General features: G+C 45.3%; 1 protein-coding gene across 2 annotated transcripts in view; it reads left to right on the forward strand.

Moving 5' to 3' along the window:
• LOC146832978 (E3 ubiquitin-protein ligase RNF220-like) overlaps window positions 1-22996 on the forward strand; it is a 130370-nt gene that overhangs the window by 90570 nt on the left and 16804 nt on the right. Inside the window, exons 3-9 of one of the 2 annotated variants that reach the window (XM_085600032.1) lie at window positions 980-1106; window positions 1244-1286; window positions 10442-10537; window positions 15292-15334; window positions 15869-15915; window positions 16896-17019; window positions 19025-19121. In XM_085600032.1, coding sequence (XP_085456158.1) covers window positions 980-1106; window positions 1244-1286; window positions 10442-10537; window positions 15292-15334; window positions 15869-15915; window positions 16896-17019; window positions 19025-19121 — 577 coding nt within the window. The remainder of the gene's footprint in view (window positions 1-979; window positions 1107-1243; window positions 1287-10441; window positions 10538-15291; window positions 15335-15868; window positions 15916-16895; window positions 17020-19024; window positions 19122-22996) is intronic. The other variant, XM_085600033.1, reaches the window with a different exon arrangement.

The following is a 22996-nucleotide window of genomic DNA, read 5'->3' on the forward strand; positions in this document are numbered from 1 at the left end:
ATGTGTGTATGCCAGGTCTGGTGGCTCAGTGGACGAAGGCGTCCGCTGCAGGGGCCGGTGTTCAACCTCATGGTCAAAGTTTTTTTTGCTCTAGCCCCGCCCCCTCTCCCACTGACCCCACCGGTGTGGCCTTCAGCCACAAACCAAACTGTAAATTTGGCCCCCGAGAGAAAGTTTGTGAGTACCCATGCTGTAGTGCCCACACCTTGCAGGAGAGGGCGCTTGTGCAGCACTGTACTGCCTTGAAGGGATGGTGGACTTGCAATGCCTTCATCTGCAGTGGAGGAAGCTCCTGCCTCATGGTCGTTGAAGGAGAACCTGCAGTTCCCAAACTCGACAGGAGATGGAATTAATTCATAAGCAGAGGAGAGTCCCTGTAACCCCCCTAGGATTGTGACGGTTTGGACCTGTATTTCACCATGCACGCCTTACCTCTTCAGTCAAGGCATAAGCTCATGCAACAGAGACACCCAGAGGCAAAGACTTTGATGTCACTCATTTTGCTCATGAGTGAGATTCACAATGTGTAACACTTCATTAACGTCAACAGGCCACTTATACCAGCCTCAAGCAAGCTTATGGCCCCAGGTCTGAGACTCACACCCGAATAGTAACACTGAACTCCTATGTCTGAGGCTCCCCATCAACGGCTGAACCTGTACTGCAAGGCTTGAGACTCACACAAGATGAGTGAGGTTTTGGTCCTAGATATGAGACTCACACCAAGTGTGAGAGTGTACAGGTGGGGGTGATGTAGTGACAAAACATGTGCTGCCAAGTGTCAGATTCACACAAAATGATCAAGGTTTTGCTGTGCGATGTGAGACTCACACCCATCAATTGACAGTTGTTAGACTCTGACCCGATGAGTGAGACTATGTGGCTCACATCCGATGATTGGAACTGTTCTCTTAAGTGTGGCTCAAGCCTAATAAGTGAGAAATGTGTTTTTGACTCTAAAATGTGTTTATTTTCCCAGCCGAGAAGAAGCCGGAGAGCTGCCAACCTTTCTTCTGCCCCTTATGTCATCGGGCACTCAAGAGAACGGAACTGGCCGACCACCTGCACTATGAGATGGGCACACTACTCAATCACATGTTGGACAGGTAATGACAGTTCACTCTCCTCCTGAACTGTGTGGGGGCTCCCACCAAGCCCCACAGTACCTGAGGCTTTTCCTGCTAGATGCTGTCAAGCTTTGCAAACATCCAGAGTAATTGTCCCATTTGGTTTCTCTCCCCAGCGAGCCAGAGACGTCACAAGAGAAGGAACCAACCACTTTGCAGGTAAGAGTGACACAAGGCCTGACACAGGAACCAGAACTTGACTCAATTTCAAATATTAACATTAGAGCCAACATTAGCCCAGAGCACCGGCACCAGCTCCAACACCATCTCCAGGCACCGTCGCCAGGACAGAGTACCAAACCCATCACATGCCCAGAACACCAATATTAGAACCAGCATCGTCCCTTAACCCTGGGGTAGAATCCCTGCTAGCTGTGAACCCCCATCAGTACCAGCAGCATGCCAAGCCTTGACACCTGAGTCTGCATCACTAGAGCAGACGAGCAAACCCATCACAAGCCCAGAAGACTAAGATTAGAACAAGAACCCACCATTGGTCTGGGCATAGAATCAATGCCAGCTCTGAGCTCCCACTCTAGAACCAGCTACACAATGATCCCTCACAGCAGAACCAGCATCAGCCTTGAGTCTTCACACCAAAACCAACACCCGCCCACAGGAACACCTGAGAGCACCAGCTGAAAAAACTGTCAACACCAGAACCAGTGCCAGCCATTCCAACACCAGCTCAGATCCTCAATAACGTCTGAAAGCACTTAATAACCAAAGACGTTGTGGGGTGCTCCAACGTTAGAGCTAACACCAGAATACAGAGCCGCCACCAGAACTACCACCTGCCACGAACACTTACAGCGGAATCAACACCAACTAAGAGTGGCAATGTCAGAACCAATACCAGCCCATATCAAATACACCAGCATCAACACCAGCCCCAAGCACTAAGAACTCAACCTGCTCAGAGCTCCAGTTTCAGAGTGAACCCCAGCTCAGAGCACAAACGCTAGAGCGTTGAAGGCTCAGAACAGCAACAATGAAACCAGCAGTAACCGAAAGTTCTGAATTCTTGGGTGTTTATATGTATTTATTTAGGAGGTCACACATCCCAGTGGTGCCCCTCTAGGAACAATAAGAGATTAAAGCATCAACACTAGAACCAGCCCAGAGCACCACACTGGCACTAGAACCCACACCCACTATGAGCATCAACACCAGCTGAGAGTCTATACAGCAGAGCAAACTCAAAACATCTACAAAATAGCACCAGATTAGAGCACAAAATCAACCAAGAGCACCAGCAACATAACAGCACCAGCCCAGAGAACCACTACAAGCCCAGAACAACAGCAGAGCCTGCACTAGCCCAGAACACTAACATTACACTCCAGACCAGTGCAGTATGTAGATCCCAGACACTTGCAACAGAACATCACTAATTCAGGCACCATAGCCAGAACAGGCACTAGTCCATTTACAGCGAACACATTTTTTCACATGCAAGTATGGATTCTAAGTGACTTTTTCCAAGGCTCTTTGCATTTCAGGCAGAGTCCCAATTAGACACCTATGGCCCTGGCTTGCTTTTATCACGCCAGATACATAACAATATCCTGAGGGTACATTATTTAACGGGTGCAATAAATAGCACTGATTCCGAGTTTCTGGGAATAACATTTGATGGTTTTTGCACCAAAATCTGCAGGGTACCGTAAATACCGTACACTTTTCCCTGTTAAATTTTGGCTGGTTTTGACCTGCTGAAATTTAAAGACAGGCAAGATATTTAACACACTCAGTAATTACCGGATCGGTAAATACCACCCAACTTGAAATTTCAACAGGGATTTTCTCAGGGGTCAGAAAATACTGACTCACTCATCATTAGGGCCCTGACTACAGTGTTATCTGTAATGTGTTTTATTGTAATTGGTAAGGCTGAGATAAATGCCCCTGTATCTGCCCCAGTTGTGCCATAAAATCCAGGAAATCAAGAAACCGCTGTAGGTTACATTTCAGTCCCGGCTCTGAATTTTCCCTGGGCTAGAGCGGCATACAATTGAGACCTTCATCATTACATATGATTTTTCTTCATATCCAGGTACTTGTAGTTTTGTTTCTCTGATTATAAATGCAGCACTACAAGTACTTGAAAAGAAGTACAGGAACCTCATGTAAGTACTTCGTTTATTCGTCCTGTTCAGGCAGCACCCAGGTAGAAACTGCCAAACCAGTACATTCTGTGTTCCACGTGGGAAATATCAACAAAGGAACACACCCAACATTCTAACGCAGATCCCCAACAGTACCAGAACTCAAAACAAGCATTGGCATAGCCAATAGGTCTCGCCTTTGGGACCTTATAAGTGTTTAGTCATGCAACAGTTGCATAACTAAATACTTCTAAGGTCCCAAAAGCGGACCTATTGGCTATGCAAAACGACCGTGCGGCCGCGAAAGTTAAAGTGATTGCGATCAAACATCAAAGCCGTAAAGCGCGGTGCGCGCGCCCGCGCACATGCACTGTAGTTCTAGGCTGGCCTAGTAGCACTTTTTGGAGCCCTCTCAATAAGTCTCGCTAGACCAGCGCATGCGCTGGGTCAGGCGAGTCCTAAACACTGGATTGGATGAACTACTCATGCATGATGTGGTTTACCTTGCGAGCACTGAACCAGCTGTCTTGGGCCAACCCAAGGTCATGCAAGCAATGGCTTGGTGACTCAAAATGGCTGCCAGGGGACTGCTACTTCTGTAAGTAGAGGTTTGAAACCTTGAAAAGATTTTTGTAACTTTTACCAAGTTTTATTTAAAGATTGAATTTATTTTGTATTGCCCTGTATGCTTGCATAATGAGACCTGCTTTAACAAACCTAGGTGCACTTATCCTTAGTTAACACTGACAAAACAGTTTTTGCAGAAGGCTATGCGTTTTCCAGTGCAATGATGTTGAGCTTAGAAAACAACCTGCAAGAGATAAACGTGCAGTGAAAGATTCTGCAAACGTTTGCAATCATGCCTAGAAGGCTTGCACAAAGTAAATTTGCAGCCAAGTATGCTGCATAGTTTTCCATCTTGGCTGGGTTTGATTAGAGTAAATATGTATTGCTGTGGAGCCAAAATAATCTCACAGTGCAGAAAAAAAGCATGTTCTGATGCAATACTAAAGAAAAGTAGGACATTTACAATTTTTGCCAAAGGCAAAAACCCAACACTTTGCTAGCACAAAGATTGCATTCTCCAAAACGTAGGGCTCTCGTAGATATTGTGCAGGCAAATCAGCCGCTCCAAGAGTGTGCAGAGCCGTGGCCAATTGAGCTGTATTGACGGCATGGCTGTTGCATGCCACAGACCTGAGCAAATACATTTTAGCTGACTCGAGTAACTTCAGTGAAAAAGACACAGGAGGGTTGCGAATATTTACTCACAGTAGGCGTGGGGGAACTCCAAAAACTCAAAAAAAAAAAAAAAAAAGAACAGCTAGAAAGCGACTCTACACCGTGTGGATTCTGGGAAATTCCGTTTTTTTTAAGCCTGCAGACAAGCGAAATTAACAATGAGGAAACGCAACAAAAGCATAAACAGAGAGAGGAGATGGAAGAACGCCTCCTCTGAAGCAGCAGATGGCATTCAGGTATGTGGAAATACGGGGGCGGAAAGAGCCAAAAACAAACATTGACAATGCCAAACGTTGTAGCTTTTATACAATGAAAATAACGCGACAGTTGTCACACAAAATAGGAGCAGAGTTATCATCAGCAGTGCATGCTCAGGGGCCAACAATGTCAACAGACGTGCAAGCTTCACTCACAGACAGAAGTGATCTGGAACATTCTGAGCACATCACAAAACGAGCAGAGGTTGCAAGGTTCCTTACTTACCGCCCATTCACACTCCAGGTACGGCATAGGTAACCCTGGTGCAAGGTCCCCTTACAGGACAGTAGTACTCTAACTGAGAGGCAGCAGTAATGCAATGTTTCTTCAGACAGGTCCACCCTTGCGTGGCTCTCGCGGAGGACAGGTACAACACAGGCAGAAACCATTGAAACATCCCATATAAACAGGACAAGTTCAACTCAACTAGCAGCAGTGGCAGCATCCTTTTCACATGGATCAGGAACTGCCTACCCAGCAGAAGGTCAAGCTGCACAAACACCCACTCCCACAGCAATGATGCAGGAATGTCATCAACAGCACTGCTGTGCGCCAGTATGCAGACTTTAATCTGCTGAGTCCCATGCCAGGACCAACCCCGGCCTTGAGCACGGACACCGGAAAGAGTAACCCCTGATCACTGAGCATTAGCAAAAGAATGAGTATCAGCCTAACATACAGGCACTAGAACCAATTCCCACTGTGGGAGCTGGCACCAGAGAGAGTACCATCCTAGCGTAAAGACAACAGAACCAGCTCCATCTCTGAACACGGACAGCAGAACTAGTCCTGGCCACTGATGCGAGAGGTCCACTCATCCAGGGCACCACAGCACCACCAGAACCTTTACTTATACTGATTTAGAGCAGTAACCCGGAATCAGGCATCAAAGATGTCTCCCTTTAGGTCTAGATACGGTCCAGTGGATTTCACCGGTCCTGCCTTCAGTGGGATTACCATGCACTCTGAATGCACCTTGGTGCTGGCTAACACCAGTCCAATCTGGCTCTGAACTTGGCGGGGCCCCCATCTCTTGGACCCATAGCCACATAAGCAGGTGTCGCTAACCCATCCCTGTCCAAGGAGAACCCTATGGCAATAGTTTCAGCATCCTTTTCACCGTCTTTGCGACCCCTCGACTAGGGGGCACCATCTCCTGCACATTCTCTCTTGGCACAGAGTCCTGGAGAAGGAGGACACCATTTCACACATGCCTCCTGGAGCCCTAGGTTCGGGGGGCAACTCTGTCAGTGTGCGCTCTCTTAGTGAATGCAAAGGAGCGACACCTTCTCAGGTCCACTCTATCTCAGTCCCTTGTAAGGAGTAACACTGCCCCTTGCACATTGCTTTAGGCTTTGGAATGGAGTGGCAACTTCCTGTATGCATTCGCTCGGTCCTAGCAGAGAGGTTACATCCTCCCATGAGCGTGCTGTTACGCCCTGCAGGAAGTGACACCTTCCCATGGGCACTCCCTTAGTCCTCAAAGGGAAAAGATCCACTACCTCCATGTTGTCTTAGTCCCTGGGGATGACTTCAACTTTCTGTGCATGCTCCCTTAGTCACTGAGGAGAAGTTAAACCTCCGGTGTGCACTTCCTTGGTCCCATAAGATATTTTTCACCCTAAACGTGCTATTTGTCTCTGCAAGGGAGTCACACATTTACATGAGTACTCCCTTGCACACTGGTGAATGAAGAGTTACACCTTAAAACGAGAGTTCTCTCGGTGGCTGCAGAGTAGTGACACCTTGGCACGCGCCCTCCCTTAGACAATTAGGAGAAGTTACAACTTTCCATGGGCACTCCTGGAGTCCTTCAAAAAAGAGACAAGCCCCACACACCATCCCTTAGTCCCTTGATAGAAGTTACACCTTACCGTCAGCACTCTCGTAGTAATAGGGGAGGATGTACACCTTCTTATACACCAGAGGTCTTCAAACTTTTTGATGCTGGGACCCCCCTGTCAAAACGTTTTAGGCGTAAGGACCCCCTCCTCATCATTGCCAACTATCCAGCGGCGGCCGGTCAGGTAAGCGTGGTGGAGCGGAGTAGGGCGCGGCAGGGATGGAAGCAGACAGATGACGAAATAGATAGGTATTATTCCTTTATTTAATTATACCTATTCCGTCGTCTGTCAACTTTCCCACCCACCCCACCTCGCTTACCTGAGCTGGCCGCCGCTGCAACTATCGACAACCATAAATGCCCCCTGTTACCACAGCAATTAATTTTTACATTGGGGAAATAAATTAAACTATGTTTAGCAAACCAAAGGTCAATCATGAGGGGGTATTTCCTCTTTCAATGTGTGCTGCAGAATGCAGCATACATGGAAAGAGTAAATAAGCATTGGCATAGCCAATAGGTCTCGCTTTTGGGACCTTATTAGTATTTAGTTATGCAGCACAATATCCTTGGTGCAACATCATCAACCGTTGCATGGCTAAACGCTTATAAGGTCCCAAAGACGAGACCTATTGGCTGTGCCAATGCTTTTTTTTTGTTTGCAGAGGGAGCGGTGTGGGGAAGGGAGACCTAGAAGCATACATCAGAGCCATTCACACGTTTAAGAACTGGAAGGTTATATGCACGAACTGTGAAATGGCAGACACGACTAAAACGCCTCAGTTCATAAAGCCAACAATATACACATCTATACTTATTTTTTAATCTTCACAAGATCTTTGGGAACCAGGCCATAAATTAGGATGTATGGCAATTTAAAAGAACATGCAAGGACATATAAAAAGGTGGAGGGCCCATACATTTTGGTTGTTGTTATAAAAAACAAAGTACATAATTTAGAGAAGCAAACATGTAGTACATCATCTAGTCTAAATTGCAGATTCAAAGGTGCTAGCTACCACAACGCCGTTTGTTTAATCGACGCAAATATCTATTGTGGGGAAAGTAAACATTTCTGCTGCGGCCTTCCAAAAGCCTTAAATTATACATTGTAGTGTTGACATATTAGTGACAGTGCCTCACACTGTGCTTGGAGTTCAGGTATAGTGGGCGTGTCTGTGACTAATTTAGGTGCTGGGTGAATGAGATTAAGCAATTATTGAGCTCCTTCCTCTGGCTGCGTTTCAGGTAGTTAAAAGCCCTGTTCTAAGTGTACTGGGTGTCACAATCTGAGCCTGGGGAACACCAGTTATTATGTGTGTCCATGGAATGAACAGTCCCCATGGTCTGTGCCTTAAGACCACAGTGTGCATGCGAGAAAGCTTATGCTGTTTCGCCCAGTCTGTAACTGCATTTATTCAGCGCTTACTACCCTGGACAAGGCGTCTCTATTCGGTTCACCTGCTGCCGAAGGTCCTGGTTGGAAGTGTCAGTGATGCGTTCTTTTCGCAGACTCTGACTCAGAAGCTTCTCCAGCTGCTGCACCTGCGCCCTGCAGGGTTCCAGCTGCTCTTTTAGGCTGACCTCTGTTACATCGGTGGGAGCGGGCCGCAGAAGAGATAAGTGTGTACGGCTCCGGTCCTGCTCCCTGTCGGGCTCATCTGAAACAGGGGAGCTCGGAGGGGACAGCGAGGTGCTGCATTCTGTGACATGGAGGTCCGGCTGAGGGCTACCCATCCTGTCGGGGGGTCTGGGCAAGGCTCCCCGGCGTAAGATGCCCGGGGAGAGGAACTTCGGCTATCCCATGACAAAAGCAGCAAGCACCGGCAACAACAACCAACGCACCTCCTTCATCAGACAATCTACTTCCGGATCTAAAGCGTCCAGGAAGGCACGACAGCCTGCAGAGACAGTAAACGTTCGCAGCCGATGTTGTAAGCTTTGATCAACTAGAACGCGCACTGCACAGAAAACGACCCAGACAACAAGCGCTGCCCCGGGTAACACGCGTAGCAGCAAAACCAACATCGAAGGCGAGCACTGTATGTGTAATAAACTCATCTAGCTGCAACAACCGCAGAGATACAATATGCCACGCGGTGGAGCGTGGCGCGCGCGCTTGGCGGGGGCGGGGGAGCGCATTCCAGGCGGGGGAGTGGACCCTTTGAAGTAGGTGCCCACGCCAGTGGGCTGAAGCGCTTCCCAAAAGTGGATTGCATGGCGGCACTATGCACGTTATTGTGCGCGTGCTCGCCATGCAATCCGCTTTTGGGAGCACTTTTGGGAGCCCCTTACTAGAGTCTCGCATAGCGATTGATTACTATCGCAATAGCTAGGCGAGACCTAAAAACGGGGAGAAATGAAAACATTTCTCCTCATTACGCCTGCTGTGGGGAGGCATAAGGTTTTGGCGCTGCCACAGTTTTACATGGTTTTCAAATCTGGGGCAGCGTCAAAATCCATGGGTGTTGCGTGGGAACACCCACTGCAATGCCCATGGAATGCCTACTTGACATAGAGTAAGGCAACGCAGCGACTTGCGCTGCTTTGTCTTACTCCATATCTATAAGGCCATGCAAAGCCATGCAGGGTGACTTTGCCTCGCCTCATAGATATGATTGAGATGCTCGTACCACCGAAGCTTAAAAAAAAATGACACTCCGGGAGCAGAAGCCTCTCATAAATCAGCTCCAAAGTAATATCAGACCATAAGCAATGCATTTTTTTTTTTGCATAACAGTCCCTCAGCTCCTCATCAGGGGTACTAAGCGCTCTGTAAATACAGTTATAAGCACCCACTTCACATCTCAGTTGAACAACACCAGGCAAAAAAACAAAAACACATCTTTGCCCTCACAATGCTTGGAGTGATTCGAGCAACTAAAGCCAGAACCCCTCTCAAGCATCCTTTACATATGCAGATTAACTTCTAGCACACATTTGCTTTTCATTCAGGTAGGCAGGCACCCTGGAAAGAAGGCTTGTTAGAGGGATTGTTTTACTTGTCTTCTGGGCCTCTTCCTTTTACAGCACATGAGACTCAAGTTACTTCAGCTGAAGTGTTTTAACGATCGCGGTGTTTTTGTCCAAAGGAAGAGCACATGTTTTGTATACCAGGCAGAAGTTAGGCCTGGAAATGCGTGACCCCCTTCCCAGGACTCCGTGGCCCCCCTGTGGGTCGCGCCCCACAGATTGAAGACCTCTGTTATACCCCCTTTTTTGGTGCCCTTAGAGAAGATAAACATCTCAGCACTTCTAGGAGGGATTAACATCTCAGCACTTCAAGGAGTGAATCCATTCATTTTCCCTCCCTTGAATCGACCTTATTGTCGAGTGTTGCAACACCATAAACATTTCAGTAGCACCTTCGGGGTACCGGCCAAATCCCATTCACAATCCCTTTGGCTCCCTGCTGAGGAGTTATATCATCCATGCACCATGAACACCCAGGGATGTCCATGTAATAGTACACCCTGTGGCCCTTGGAGAGTAGTGAAACTATTCTTTGACAGTTCTCTGTTGCGTCCTGGGGTGGAGTGGCCTCATCCCACGTGGCCCCTGTAGTTCTTCCTGAGCAATAGTCACATTGTCCATCTTCATATCAGATCAGTTTTGTGAAGTGGTTATCTCTTCACCACATGCCTCAATACATGGAGGTAAGAGTAGTGATATTGTACACTGCATATCTCTATTACAGGGGGATAAGTGACGTATCACTTGCACAGGCCTGGGCACCTTATGGGTCAATAAGCCTGCAGGATACCACACATGGTCTCTTAGGGGAGATGATGCATAGTTCATGAATCCCAGTGGTACTAAGAAGACAGGGGGTGGTAAACACATTTTATTTTTTCTCTTTCCAGTCTCCAGCAGGAGGAAGTGGATCTCACGACAGGAGCGACTCTCCTAAGGTGTCTCCTTGCACATCAGAGGAAGGACCAAAAGTTGACCGGCACCAGGTAGGGTAGATTCTAAACCTGAATTACATTTTAATTAAGCTGGCAAAATTCACAAAGTTCCAGAATTTTACATTAATACAAAATTCACAAATTTTTTCAAAATGTTATATTAAGCGATTACAAGTGAGTGAATTGAGCATTAAACTCACATGCCATTGTCTTAGGAGATACCAGCGGGGGACTGGTGTACACAGATAATGCGCTGCCAAGAGAAATTTCTGCTCAAACCAGTCTGCTGCCTGCCATTCCATGAAACGTTTTATGCGAGGTTTGCGCTGCCTTAAAAAAACGTACACAGATACTGGCATGCAACATTTTGCTTCAATATCATTTTGTGTAATTTCACAACATTTTCATGCAATTTTACAAAATATCATAAGAAAATAAACCATGATTTTCACATCATGTTGTACTATCCCAAGGATGATATAGCACCTAAGATTTAGAGTTCTTACACCTCCTAAAAACTCCAGATCCTACTTTACAGAGTAGGGATGTGAAAAGGAAATACTCCCAAAGTGAATAATGAATGAGCTGCATTTCCTGCAAATATATTCCCTCCTGAAAAAGCAAAAAGCAACATAAATTATCTAGTTATCTAAGACACTTTGATAGCATTCCAATGTCATGTGTGTGCCCCTGAAAATTCAAGCTCAGGCAGCTGGATAAATAAAACAAAATGATCACAGCTGCGTGGAGGGCAAGATCTTTTTTGTGAAAGCACACAACTTCTGCCCAATCTAAACATGTACTCCTGTCTCCCTACATGTGGGCGGAGCCAAAGCCCTTCATTAGTGATGCTCACATAATTGGCTGGTCACAGCTACGCTGTCAAGCCAGACCATAAACACCAGTCAACCATTGAAAAAAACCGATTCCCTTTAAATAAAGTTATCATGAATTAAAAATAAATATAAAATTTCAAAAAAATGCAGGATAAGTTGAAAGAAATGGACTTGGTTAAAAAAAGAATCTTATTCATTCAAGATAGTAATCTACTGTCTGCAATTCTAAATTTATTGAATTAACGCCCTAAACTCACTTTGCAGAAAATGGGCAATAAAAAGAGATTATTTTGCTGGATTCAAAATTTGTTGTTTATACATAAAATATTTGGCTAAATCAAAGTGAAGAGAGGATGAGGGTTACAGAAATTGCTTGAAGGATTTAATACATTTCATTTCTCTGGAAAAGAAGAACAAGAGACAGAGGCTCTATCATGAACAATGTGTGCCTGTGCAAACCTCGGTTTGCAAATGTTTGATTTCTGCCCCCATTAAAACTTGGAAGAGAATGAAGCATATTGGGAAACAGGGTTTACAATGCTGTTTCTACAATGCATGGCCTTACAACGCGGTCGTTACAACGACTGCGTTGTTACCACGCGTGCCATTACATCACAAGTCGTAACACCGACTTGCTGTCTGGGGCGTGCAACACCAGGGAATGTGTTGGATTTTATATCCCACACCTTCCCTGCTGTTGCACAAACTGGAGTAGGAATAGTAATTAATACTATTCCTGAGTCCAGCGCACCCCTACAGCAAGTCGTTGTTATGACTTGCGATGTAATGGCACGCGTGGTAACAACGTGGTCGCTGTAACAACCGCGTTTTAAAGCCATGCGTGGTGAATGTATGCGTAGTAATGTCATACATTCAGCTTATTTTTACAATGGAGATGCCTCTTTGTATGAATCCTGATGTAGTCCTACGTTCTAGTGCATGACCTCTTTGGTGACCAGGAAGTGGGAAGTACTTCAATATGGAATGCCTTATTTGATGTCTGCTAGAGTTTACAGGCTTCCATGCTGTTCATCCTGAAAAAGAATCAGGTTCTAAATTCAGAATTGCTAGTTAGTTTTGAAACACTAAGGAAAAGAGGGTCTAGTTGGAGCTTTCGCACTAGCAAGTTGCTGACGAATCTTCATGAATTCATAGCAGACCGCCATAGCAGGGACTGATGCAGCATGCTCACAGACCACCAGGTGGAGGTGATATGCGACACTCAAGAGCCGGGGTCAGATGAGTTCCACGTAGGGTCTGCTTTTGGGCCAAGTGTATTTATTTGCAATGCACCCCACAGAATCATTATCCTTTCAAGTTTGATACATAAATCACTTTAAAGGTTTTGCTTTTGGTAACAACTTCTAGGTAAGCTCCTTACATGATTTCATTTGTTTGCGCTTGCCCAGCTTGGCTTTGCTATGTCATGCTGTATTTAGTTCATCCATGCTCATGAGCCTGCTCTGTGCGTGCTGAGTGCAACACACTTTGGCTTGTCAAGGGTACTTCTAAATACTATATTTAAGTTTGGTGTTTTTGATTGTGCGTAGTGTAGCCCTTCTGCCTTCTTTAAAGGGTTTTTTTGAAATAGAAGTGTCCTCTGGGGGAATTAATCAACCACACCTTCGTCCTTACTCGCGTTTTGTATCTCATTCATACAACTCCCCCTCTCTGAGTTTATTACGTATTGGCACAAATATTTGAAATTAATACACCCATAATTTTTTTTTTAAATATATCAAAGCAATTTATTCCTCAGAATTACCACAATTAGATACAATTTTATCAAAGTAAAAAACAATAAACAGTAAAACAATTACAATGTAATCAATATTTAAAACCAACTCATCAAGTTACTATCTACAGCATATTATACATGAGAGTATACTGCCTAGACAATATTCTTTGTCATTGTTTGCCACAACTGGTGTATCTGTTTAACCACATAAACCCCGATATCCCCTAGTTATTATATATCTGGGGAAATGTTCATACACCCAGGTTTGTGGTTACATAAAAGCGTTGACGCGTTTCAAAGAAATAATTATATGGAACCTTCTTTCTCAAGACAGTGGAGTTTGTTACTCTCGTGTTTCGAATCTACAAAGATAAATGAATCAATTAAAAATACAGTAAAGTTATATCACTTATAATACAATTCATATTTGTGCAATGAAGAACAGTTTTTAAAAATGTACATTTGTCTCTCTCGAAATGAGCTAGACCAAGAAGGATATTATATGCCAATACCATAAACCCAAAAGGAAGGGTATCCCTTGGTGTAGACCAATGTCATCCACCAATCATATTTCACATCTCCCATTTTGATTTAAATTTAATAAACTAGAGTAACATAAACCTCTTTGGTATTTTTTACTTTTTCTTCCCCGGTTTATACATATCAATGTTTCTATTCTAGAGACATCTACAATATAAGAATAACTTGTTTGGGGCAGAGATACCTTCACTTGCCCTAATATCCTTAATGGAACCTATTCATATAGATACAATCCCAAACAATCCTTTTCTCCTCTACAACCATGTTGGGGATCACGTAGTTAAATTAAACAATGGATATATAAAGGGTTGCCATTTTTGCTGACCCATAAATCAATTGGGTCAAAAATATAATGCTTCAACCCATTTCCTGTTTTTACCAAAATCTCAAACCTTTAACGTTACACATTCTGAGGTAAATCTCAGAATTCCCTTTTCCCCTCATCTGTATTTTACACAGGAGAGGAAACCAGGTAGCCCACCCAAACTCATCCTAAATCTTAACAGTCACCTTTTCCTGTCCTCTACTCTAACACAAACCCTAAAACTAATAGTAAACTTACCACTCCTCCAACCAAAAAGAACAATCCCCGTAGCCCTATTAGCAGTGTTTTTGGTATACATAATCCTTTCACAAGCCCTAAAACTGACACTAACCATAATCATAACTGTAAGTCCATTTCTTACCCTTACCCTAACCTAAAATTTAACATAACTCTATTCCTTATACTAACCCCAAACTCACACCATGCTGTCGTTCTATCCAAAACCTGACCAAAGCTCTATACTTATGCTAACTGTAAACCTAAACCATACCATAGTGTGATCCCTTACCCTATCTCTAAACCTTACCGTAACATTATCCCTTACTCTAAGCTTTAGCATGACTCTAATTCTTGCCTTAACCCACAGTCTTACCATATCATCATCCCTTGCTCTAAACCTAAAGTTTACCATATCTGTATCCCTTACCATCACCTAAAACCATACCACAAATCTATCCCTTACCCTAACCATAACTTAAGTCTACCCGTACCCTAACTTTAAACCTTACCATAACTCTGTCTCGCACCCTAGGCCTTACCCTAACCCTAAACCTTACCATATCACTATCCTTAACCCTGACCCGAACCCTAACGCTAAACCTTACCATATCGCTATCCCTTACACTAACCCGAATCCTAACGCTAAACCTTACCATATCGCTATCCCTTACCCTAACCCGAATCCTAACGCTAAACCTTACCATATCGCTATCTTTTACCCTAACGCAAAACATACCATATCGCTATCCCTTACCCTAACGCTACCCCCTTACCAAAACTGTATCCCTTACCCAAACCTTAAACCTAAACCTTGCTGCAACATTGATCCTTACCACTAACACTTACTTGTTCAAATCTATGCGGTCTTTGACTTCAATGGTTTTGTAGCCCAGTTTTTATTAACTCTAGATTTATGTTTGTTTTTTGTTTTTGAGAACATGTTCCTTTAAAGAGCTTTCCAGGGTTATGCTCAGGGTTAAAGTAACCATCTGGATTATGGGTGTGTGGAATTAAAATTCGACCACAAAGCTGTCCAAAGTTAATCATTTTTACACTTGATGTTTTTCCCAAAAACTGTTTTGTCTGAAATATCTGTATAGTGTTAATGCCCCCTGACTAATTTCTTTCGTTGTTTCACCTTTTCCAGTCATTTCAGCTGGTGAAGTCCAACCGGGAGGCTCGCCTTGGAGGTGAGGACTGTGGCTTCTGTGAGCTGGGTGTTGGCTTCTGTGAGCTGGGTGTTGGCTTCTGTGAGCTGGGTGTTGGCCTCTGTGAGCTGGGTGTTGGCTTCTGTGAGATGGGTGTTGGCTTCTGTGAGCTGGGTGTTGTCTTCGGCGAGATGGGTGTTGGCTTCGGTGAGCTGGGTGTTGGCTTCTGTGAGCTGGGTGTTGGCTTCGGTGAGCTGGGTGTTGGCTTCTGTGAGATGGGTGTTGGCTTCTGTGAGCTGGGTGTTGGCTTCTGTGAGACGGGTGTTGGCTTCTGTGAGCTGGGTGTTGGCTTCGGTGAGATGGGTGTTGGCTTCAGTGAGCTGGGTGTTGGCTTCTGTGAGATGGGTGTTGGCTTCGGTGAGCTGGGTGTTGGCTTCTGTGAGATGGGTGTTGGCTTCTGTGAGCTGGGTGTTGGCTTCTGTGAGATGGGTGTTGGCTTCTGTAAGCTGGGTGTCTTTACTACTTGTCTCAATTGGTTGGTGAATTCTTCTCACTCTTTTGCATGTGTTTTTGCAGCCAGAGCCGGGAGGTGTAAGAGGATGAAGGGTGGCCTGGAAGAGCAGGTATTGTGGCACTTTAGTACCCCACTTTAAACGTTATAAAGTATGTATTGCCACCTCATAAACTCCCTCCTTCTGCCTATCCACTGAACTTATCTCCCACCACCACGTCCCTGTTAACCATTCTGTGTCTTACCTATGATTGTGCCCAGCAGAGTCCCTGTCCTCCAAGCACAGTGTATGCAGGGTACCATCCTAAATTGCGAAGTTCATTGTGTTACCTCAAAACACAGTGCATACAGTATACCATTGCCCCCCAATCAGCAATGCATAGTATGCACTTGCCCTCCACCCACAGTGAGCTGTATGCACTTGCCCTCCTCCCACAATGCACAGCTCGTGTTTACCTTCCACCGACAGTATGTGTAACTCAGCGCGTAACTGCCACAGTGCAGTGTCTACCTTCCATCGACCCACAGGACAGTGTCTGTCTTGCCTTGACCCAAAGTGCATCTTGTGTGTCTGCTCGCGAGTTTCGACCAAGGTGCACAGTGCGTGAACATCCATGATGCACACTGAAAAGTGGGTGCCCACCCTCGTGCACAATGCAGTGCTTGTCTGTGCTCGACTCACAGGACAGAGGCATGTGCCTTCCTCCAATCCACAGTTCACCGTGCCTGCCTATCTTCGAGTACATTGTAGAGTTTGTGGCTGCGTTGACCAAAAAGTGCACTGCATATGCCTGCCCTTGACCCATAGTACAGCCGTTTGTGCCAGTTCTCTCCCACAGTGCACAGTGTGTGCCTGTCCTTGTCCATTGTACAGAGGTGGGTACTGCTTTCAACTCATGGACCACCTTTTGTACCCACTCTGGAATCTGCCGTAGGCTCATTACACAGTGTGTGTGCACATCTCATCTCTTTGTTTTGTACAATATTACCAAGACCCGCTCTAAGCTATGTTCTTTCCATGTGTCTCCTCTTTTTTGTGTCTGCCCCACCTCTCTCATCTTGCCTGTCTCCCTACGATGCCTTTGCTTACAGCAGCTGGTGGGCTCGCTGCTGAGGATGTCTAGGCACGGAGAGGGCGAGGAGGAGCTCTCTGAAGGAAGCCGCTGTGGCGACGAGGACTATCGGCTCTCTAAGAAAGGCCTACTTGAAACAAAAGGTAAAAACCCTGTGGAGTGAAGGCCACACAGCTTGCGTGGGATGTGAGCTCCTTCAACATGAGAGCAGTAGCTTTCACTGCATGGAGTACAATGAACAAGGCACCTGGCAGGAGTTCACGCTTCAAGGAATGGTAGCTTCTGATGCATGGGCAGAAACTTGCACTGGGGTAGACGCTTGCATGGTGTAAGAGCTCTCAGTGCAAGGAGTGACTGTTTGCACTGCGTGTTGCACAGTGCACAAGGCATGCGGCAGGCGCTCACCCTGTATGGAGAGGTAGCATGCACGGCATGGTACACAGTGTCCTTTCCTAAACTGGATAAGGGTTGGGGAGGCCTGGAGGATATAGGAATTTTTCGGCTCTAGTATTATGGGGTTCTGGCTGCAGGTGTGCCTAGAGTTATCGGACATGGTGAGCTTGTCTGCCAGATAGGCAGGGGTGCCAGTTGTTACAGCTTTGTAAATGATGCTGCTGGTTTTGAAGATGGCGTCATTCAGCAAGGTGAGCCAGTGGAGTCCATCAGGGCCGGGATATGTAGCCACATTTCTTCTAGCCCTGGATGAGACGTGATGCTGCATGTGAGATGCGCTTAAGGTGGGCCAGTGCAGAGCCTGAGAAGTCATGGAGCAAGATGGTGCCACCATCCAGATGCAAGAGTGCAAGGGTTTGAACAGCAATTATGAAGTCACTTTCTGGGAGTAATAATTCCACTTTCTAGTAGAGAGAGCTGACACCACTCTGGTTGTTTTCTTGAAAGTGTGTTGCTTTAGGGTCATTTTGGTGTCCTGGGTGAATTCATGTGATTTAGCATCATATGAAATTATCCAAGTTCTTGCTATTGAGCCTGGCTTGGACTATTTGTTGGTTGTTGCTCTTAGAAAATGGCCGGAACTGAGTATACCTGAGATTGAGCCTAAGCAGGGTGCTATACATCCATATCTGGATGAGGTGCAGGCATTGATTGAGGTGTAGGATATTTCGAGCAATAGAATCTTTCCAGTAGGGCTGTGTATTGTCATTTTATCGGTGATTGTTCAGGCTGCTATCTTCAGTAGTGCCCTGAGGGACTCCACGAAGAGGCTGAAGATGATAGGGGATAAGATTAAACTTTTAGGGAGGTGATCTTTTGGGACAAAGAGGTGCCCGCATGAATGAACTAGTTCCAGTTAGTTAGGTAGAAGGACAGCCAGTTAATGACATTGGCAATAAATAGAGTCTGAGACTTGTTGGTGAGTATGAGGGTGCATTGGTCAATGGTGTCGAAGAAGGCTGAGAGGTCCAGAATCATCAGGGTGCTAGGGTCATTTTACACAGCAAAGATCACGGGCAAGCAATGCAAGGGGCAGGAACTAGATAGAGGGAATTGGCCTGTACTGTCCAGGAGCATGCACTGTACATAGGGTGGGAGTAGCTCGTTATGGAGGGCGGAAATGAACTATATATAGGAAGCAAGACTGTACACAGAATTTGTGGGTCTATCAAAAGAGTGACTTGTGCGTCCCCATTTTCAAGATCCAGCAAATCATTCTGACAGGGCTGGCACTGTACTGGAATTCCCCAGCTCTTGACTGAAGGGCCTCTTTCACTGCAAGAGTGAGTGGGGCACCATCAGTTGACTGGGGAGATATATGCTCTGTCTTAGGGAAGCGGGGTACCAGCATTGACCTAAAGGACCCCATTCAGGGAAGTGTGGTACTGTCAGTAAACTGGAAGGACCTCACCCTTAGGGGGAACACCAAGTACCTATTCAGTGCATAGGAAGTGAGGCCCTGTCACTGAACTGTAAGGTCCACATACTGTGTGGGGACAGTCAGTACCAATTCACTGCACAGTAAGTAAAGTCCCGCCATTGAACTGGAAGATGGGGGTACTGAGTAACCATTGACTGCATAGGGAGTGAGGTACTGCATTCTACTGTGGTTTAATTGCAGAACCTTGGAATCTACCTATAGTAAACGGCCTCCAGCTTCCCAATTTAATAGCGTTTGCTCCTCACCTTTCACAGAGTTGCAGTTGTCGACCCCCAAGAGCACGTCGAGCCGGGAGGACGATGTGGACATTGAGTCTGAAGGGGATGAACAGCCGCCATTCCTTCCACATCAGTATCCTTTACAATACCTATGTGTCGATTGGACAGGACTGTGTGCATTTGTGTCCTCTACCTTGGGCTTCTCAAATCATGAGGTGCTGGTATGTCGTAATTGTGCCTTTGGGGTCTTGGTCTCTGGCAGAACCCGTCTATATCAGGGCTTTGGAGTTAGTGTCTCCAATCTTCCCAACCCTTCACTTTGACATTTTTCAAATTATTTTAAAATTTTCATTACTGCATATGTTGCTGCTATAGTTCTTTTAATTCTCGTCAGCTTGGTTTCCCATTTTCATTCTACTTTGTTGTACTTTTGTAAACAATACAGGGATCTCCTGCTCCAGTTCTTCCATTTACTGTACATCCTCTTGGATTAAAGTGCAAGGAAGTGCATGGAAGTATCTGCCATTAAGAAGGAAAAAATAACTTTAAGGAGGCTACAGTAGAAAACGCAGAATAACTACAATCCTGCAGATCGATGGATGTACTGTCATCAGCTACACAAGTATTGCTATAAGATTAGAGCTATCAAAAGGTCATACTATTCTTTTAAAATATTGTATACTAAGAACTCTGTGAAAGAACTGTTTGCAATGATTATCCTTCTAAGTCATCCTTCAGCCTTAAGCAGTTCAATTGCTCGCTGTGAATCTTTGATCAATAACCTCTCATTTTTCTTTTGGGAAAAACATTCAAAACATCATTTAAGAATTGACCCTGACGACTGATTCCACCCCGCTAACGACCTCCTGTTTTGCTTTTTCAGCCACCAGGATAAAAGCTTCCTTTAATAAGTATTTTACTTTCTTGATGTCCAGCTCCATTGATAATTGAATGCCAATGGTCATCAGTAGCAACCTTCTTGCTCCTCAGACACACTTCCAGAATTTCTTTAGACAATTATTAAGGAAGACGTTGCCCCTTATTTACAGTCTATTATAAACTCCTCACTCTCTCCATGTAATTTTCCCAATAGACTTAAGTGCTCCATTGTGAATCCTCTTTTAAGCAAATCCTCTATAGATTAAGGGTGGGCGTAGTTCGCGAAGTAGCACTTCGCGAAGCTACGCAAAGTGAAGTTCGCACTACGCGAGCTACGCGTAGCACTTCGCGAACTGCGAAGTAACATGTTCGCACTGTGCAAGATGTTGTTTTCAATGATTGCACAGTGCGGACAAGCAACCGGCACTGTGCAATCATTGAAAATGGCATCTTGCACAGTGCGAGCTGTAGTTTTCTGCTGCTCGAGTAGATTTTTACTCGAGCTGCAGCTTTCTCAACGCGAACTGGTAGTTTCTCATCGCGAGCGGTCGCGAGCATACGCGACCCCTCGCAATGAGAAACCTGACCTTCTCGCGTTGGGAATCTCGCCGGGAGGTTTATTTTCCATGCTCGCGATCGCGAACAAGGAAAAAGTCTCGCCAGGATGTCATTTTGCTTGCTCGCGGTCGCCAACTTGACGTTGAGGACCGCGAGCAAGCAAAAAATGACCGCAGCACTACGCAACACTACGCTACGCGTGTTCGCACTGTGCTACGTGCAGTTCGCGTAGCGCGAAGTAGCGCGAACTTCGCAAACTACGCGAGCGTAGCGTAGTGCTTCGCCCAGGCCTACTATAGATCTAGCTTGCACTAAAAGCTATCATCCCACCTCCTCGCTGCATTATGTCTTAAAGCTCATTGAGAAAGCTGCTTCCTGAAAAACCAACTACTGCATGGCGATCCAGCAGTCTTTAGACAGGCGTGCAGTACTGAGTTGGTTATAACATCAGCTATTACCTATGTACACATGATGATTGATGGAGGTGAAGAAGGGGTCCTGATATTGCCTCCTTTGACACCATTAATATCTCATGCCCCCTGAGGGATTTAGTATGTAATATCCAGGAGGGAATATCGAGGTCACATAATATCATGTTTATATAACCAAGAGAGGGACGAAGAGCTATATATTTAAGGAGGTCCTACACCCATGCTTCTCCTAGAATTCATTTGCTAAACTCTTCAGGGGGAGTAGTTCCTTCGTAAGTGGAAAATATTAACCCACAGTGTGGTGGAATAACAAAACCAACCACCGGGATCTCAGGGGATCTGAATGGTCAGATCTTAATACCCTCACACACCTGGTAGAGTGTCATGCTTCATCATAGGACTCTCCTTGTCTATCCGGTGCTGCAATGTTTGACGGGCCTTGGAGATCTTTTGATCTGTTGATGCCGTTAGATGAATGCATGAAATGGTATGGTGCAAAAAATAGGGTGGTGATAGGGGTGGGCATAAAATAGTCTAAGGTGACCAAGGGGTGTTTATGGGGTAGGTCCCTTGACTAAATAAAAACAGAGGTGCTAACCTTAAGTCACAATGTACCTTGATAGCTACAACTATAAGTGATAAGGTGGGGTCAACATGTTTCATGCCTACGTTGCCTGGAGGGTCAATCGGCATTTCATCAGGATCGAAACAAATTAATCCTACCCTATTTTAATTAGTGGAACACCCTCAGATTTAAGGGTGGCCACTTGTAAAATACAATACCGCACCTGAATTGATGCAAGAAGCTGATGCCACCTGGGAGAGAGGATAAAAAATACAACAGCATAATTCAGAAAGCATCACACCTCGCGTAGGAGCCTTTCTCCATTATTTGTTTGAAAATGACACAGCACACTCATAGTCACTGATAAATCAAACTCCCTACGATCAGTCGTAACAATCACAACAAACAGGTGTGCATATATAAGTATCTTCTGCGTAACTATTTTATGATTGAGATTCCATTTGGAAGGGGAAGGCTGGGAAATTAAAAGTTTTCTAGATCTTGCAATATTAGGGAATGGAACACCCAACCCCTCCACCTCTGCATGGCACCATGTCTGGCCGAGTTCAGGAACGGACTCAAGACCTGGCTGTTCGACTGAAAGCAGCAGAAAGCGCCTGGAGACGGGTAAGATATTTGGCACATTCTGACGGAGTAATGCATCTACCAAACTCTAAATCAGGCCTTTTATCCTTAAACTGAAGAGCTTTCCCTCAGGGTAGGGCACTCTTAGAGGGCCTTCAGAGCTCGGTTACTAGCATCTGAAAGGATTAGTCTCAGTCAACAGTTATGTAAAAAGAATTAAAATTCATAAAAAGATACATAGATCATGAAAAATGTTCCGCACAAGTCTTGAGATAACCATAGATCATGAAAAATGTTCCGCACAAGTCTTGAGATAACAGCAAAATCTGCCAGAAGATACCATTTGCATGGCAAAAACCACCAATTGTCCTCTCATGTATTTATGGAAGCTCAACCTGTGTCTGCCTATGGGGCATCGGCAGTCTACTCATTTATTTTCTATATGAGCCTTTTCTTCTGGATGTTTGCACGATAATACGCCGACCATGGCAGTGCGTCTACGAGCGTCACCCTGACCGAGGAGCACCATAATTAATTTGCTTTCGTTCCTTCGGGGACCTCCGCGCATATTCTTCCCAATCTAACTCTAATAATAGCTATATCGTGAGCTCCTTTGTCCCCCACTGTGATTACTGCCGGCTACATCTTTTCTGATTTTATCGAGCAGCCACACTGTGAACTCCCGTGCCTCTCATTGTGATCACTGCCAGCAGTACCGGTTCCATTTTTATCGAACAGTGGGTTCATTTATATCCTGCCTGGCAGCAATACCATTCATCTTCTATCCATTTATTTTGGACCGTATGATGTCTTCAGCTTAGGTCCCATACAGGCTGGGTTCCATTAGAGGAAAGATCATTCCACCTGGTTTGAGGCTTATTCTTTTTCAGACCAGAGGCCGTCTTTTTGACTGTATGAGGTTTCATTGTTTATATACATGGCTTCCTGATGAAGGCGTACAGCCGAAACGCGCGTAGGACACAGATTTCC

Source organism: Triturus cristatus, chromosome 4_2 (assembly GCF_964204655.1).
Source record: "Triturus cristatus chromosome 4_2, aTriCri1.1, whole genome shotgun sequence".
NCBI classification, from domain to species: Eukaryota; Metazoa; Chordata; class Amphibia; order Caudata; family Salamandridae; genus Triturus; species Triturus cristatus.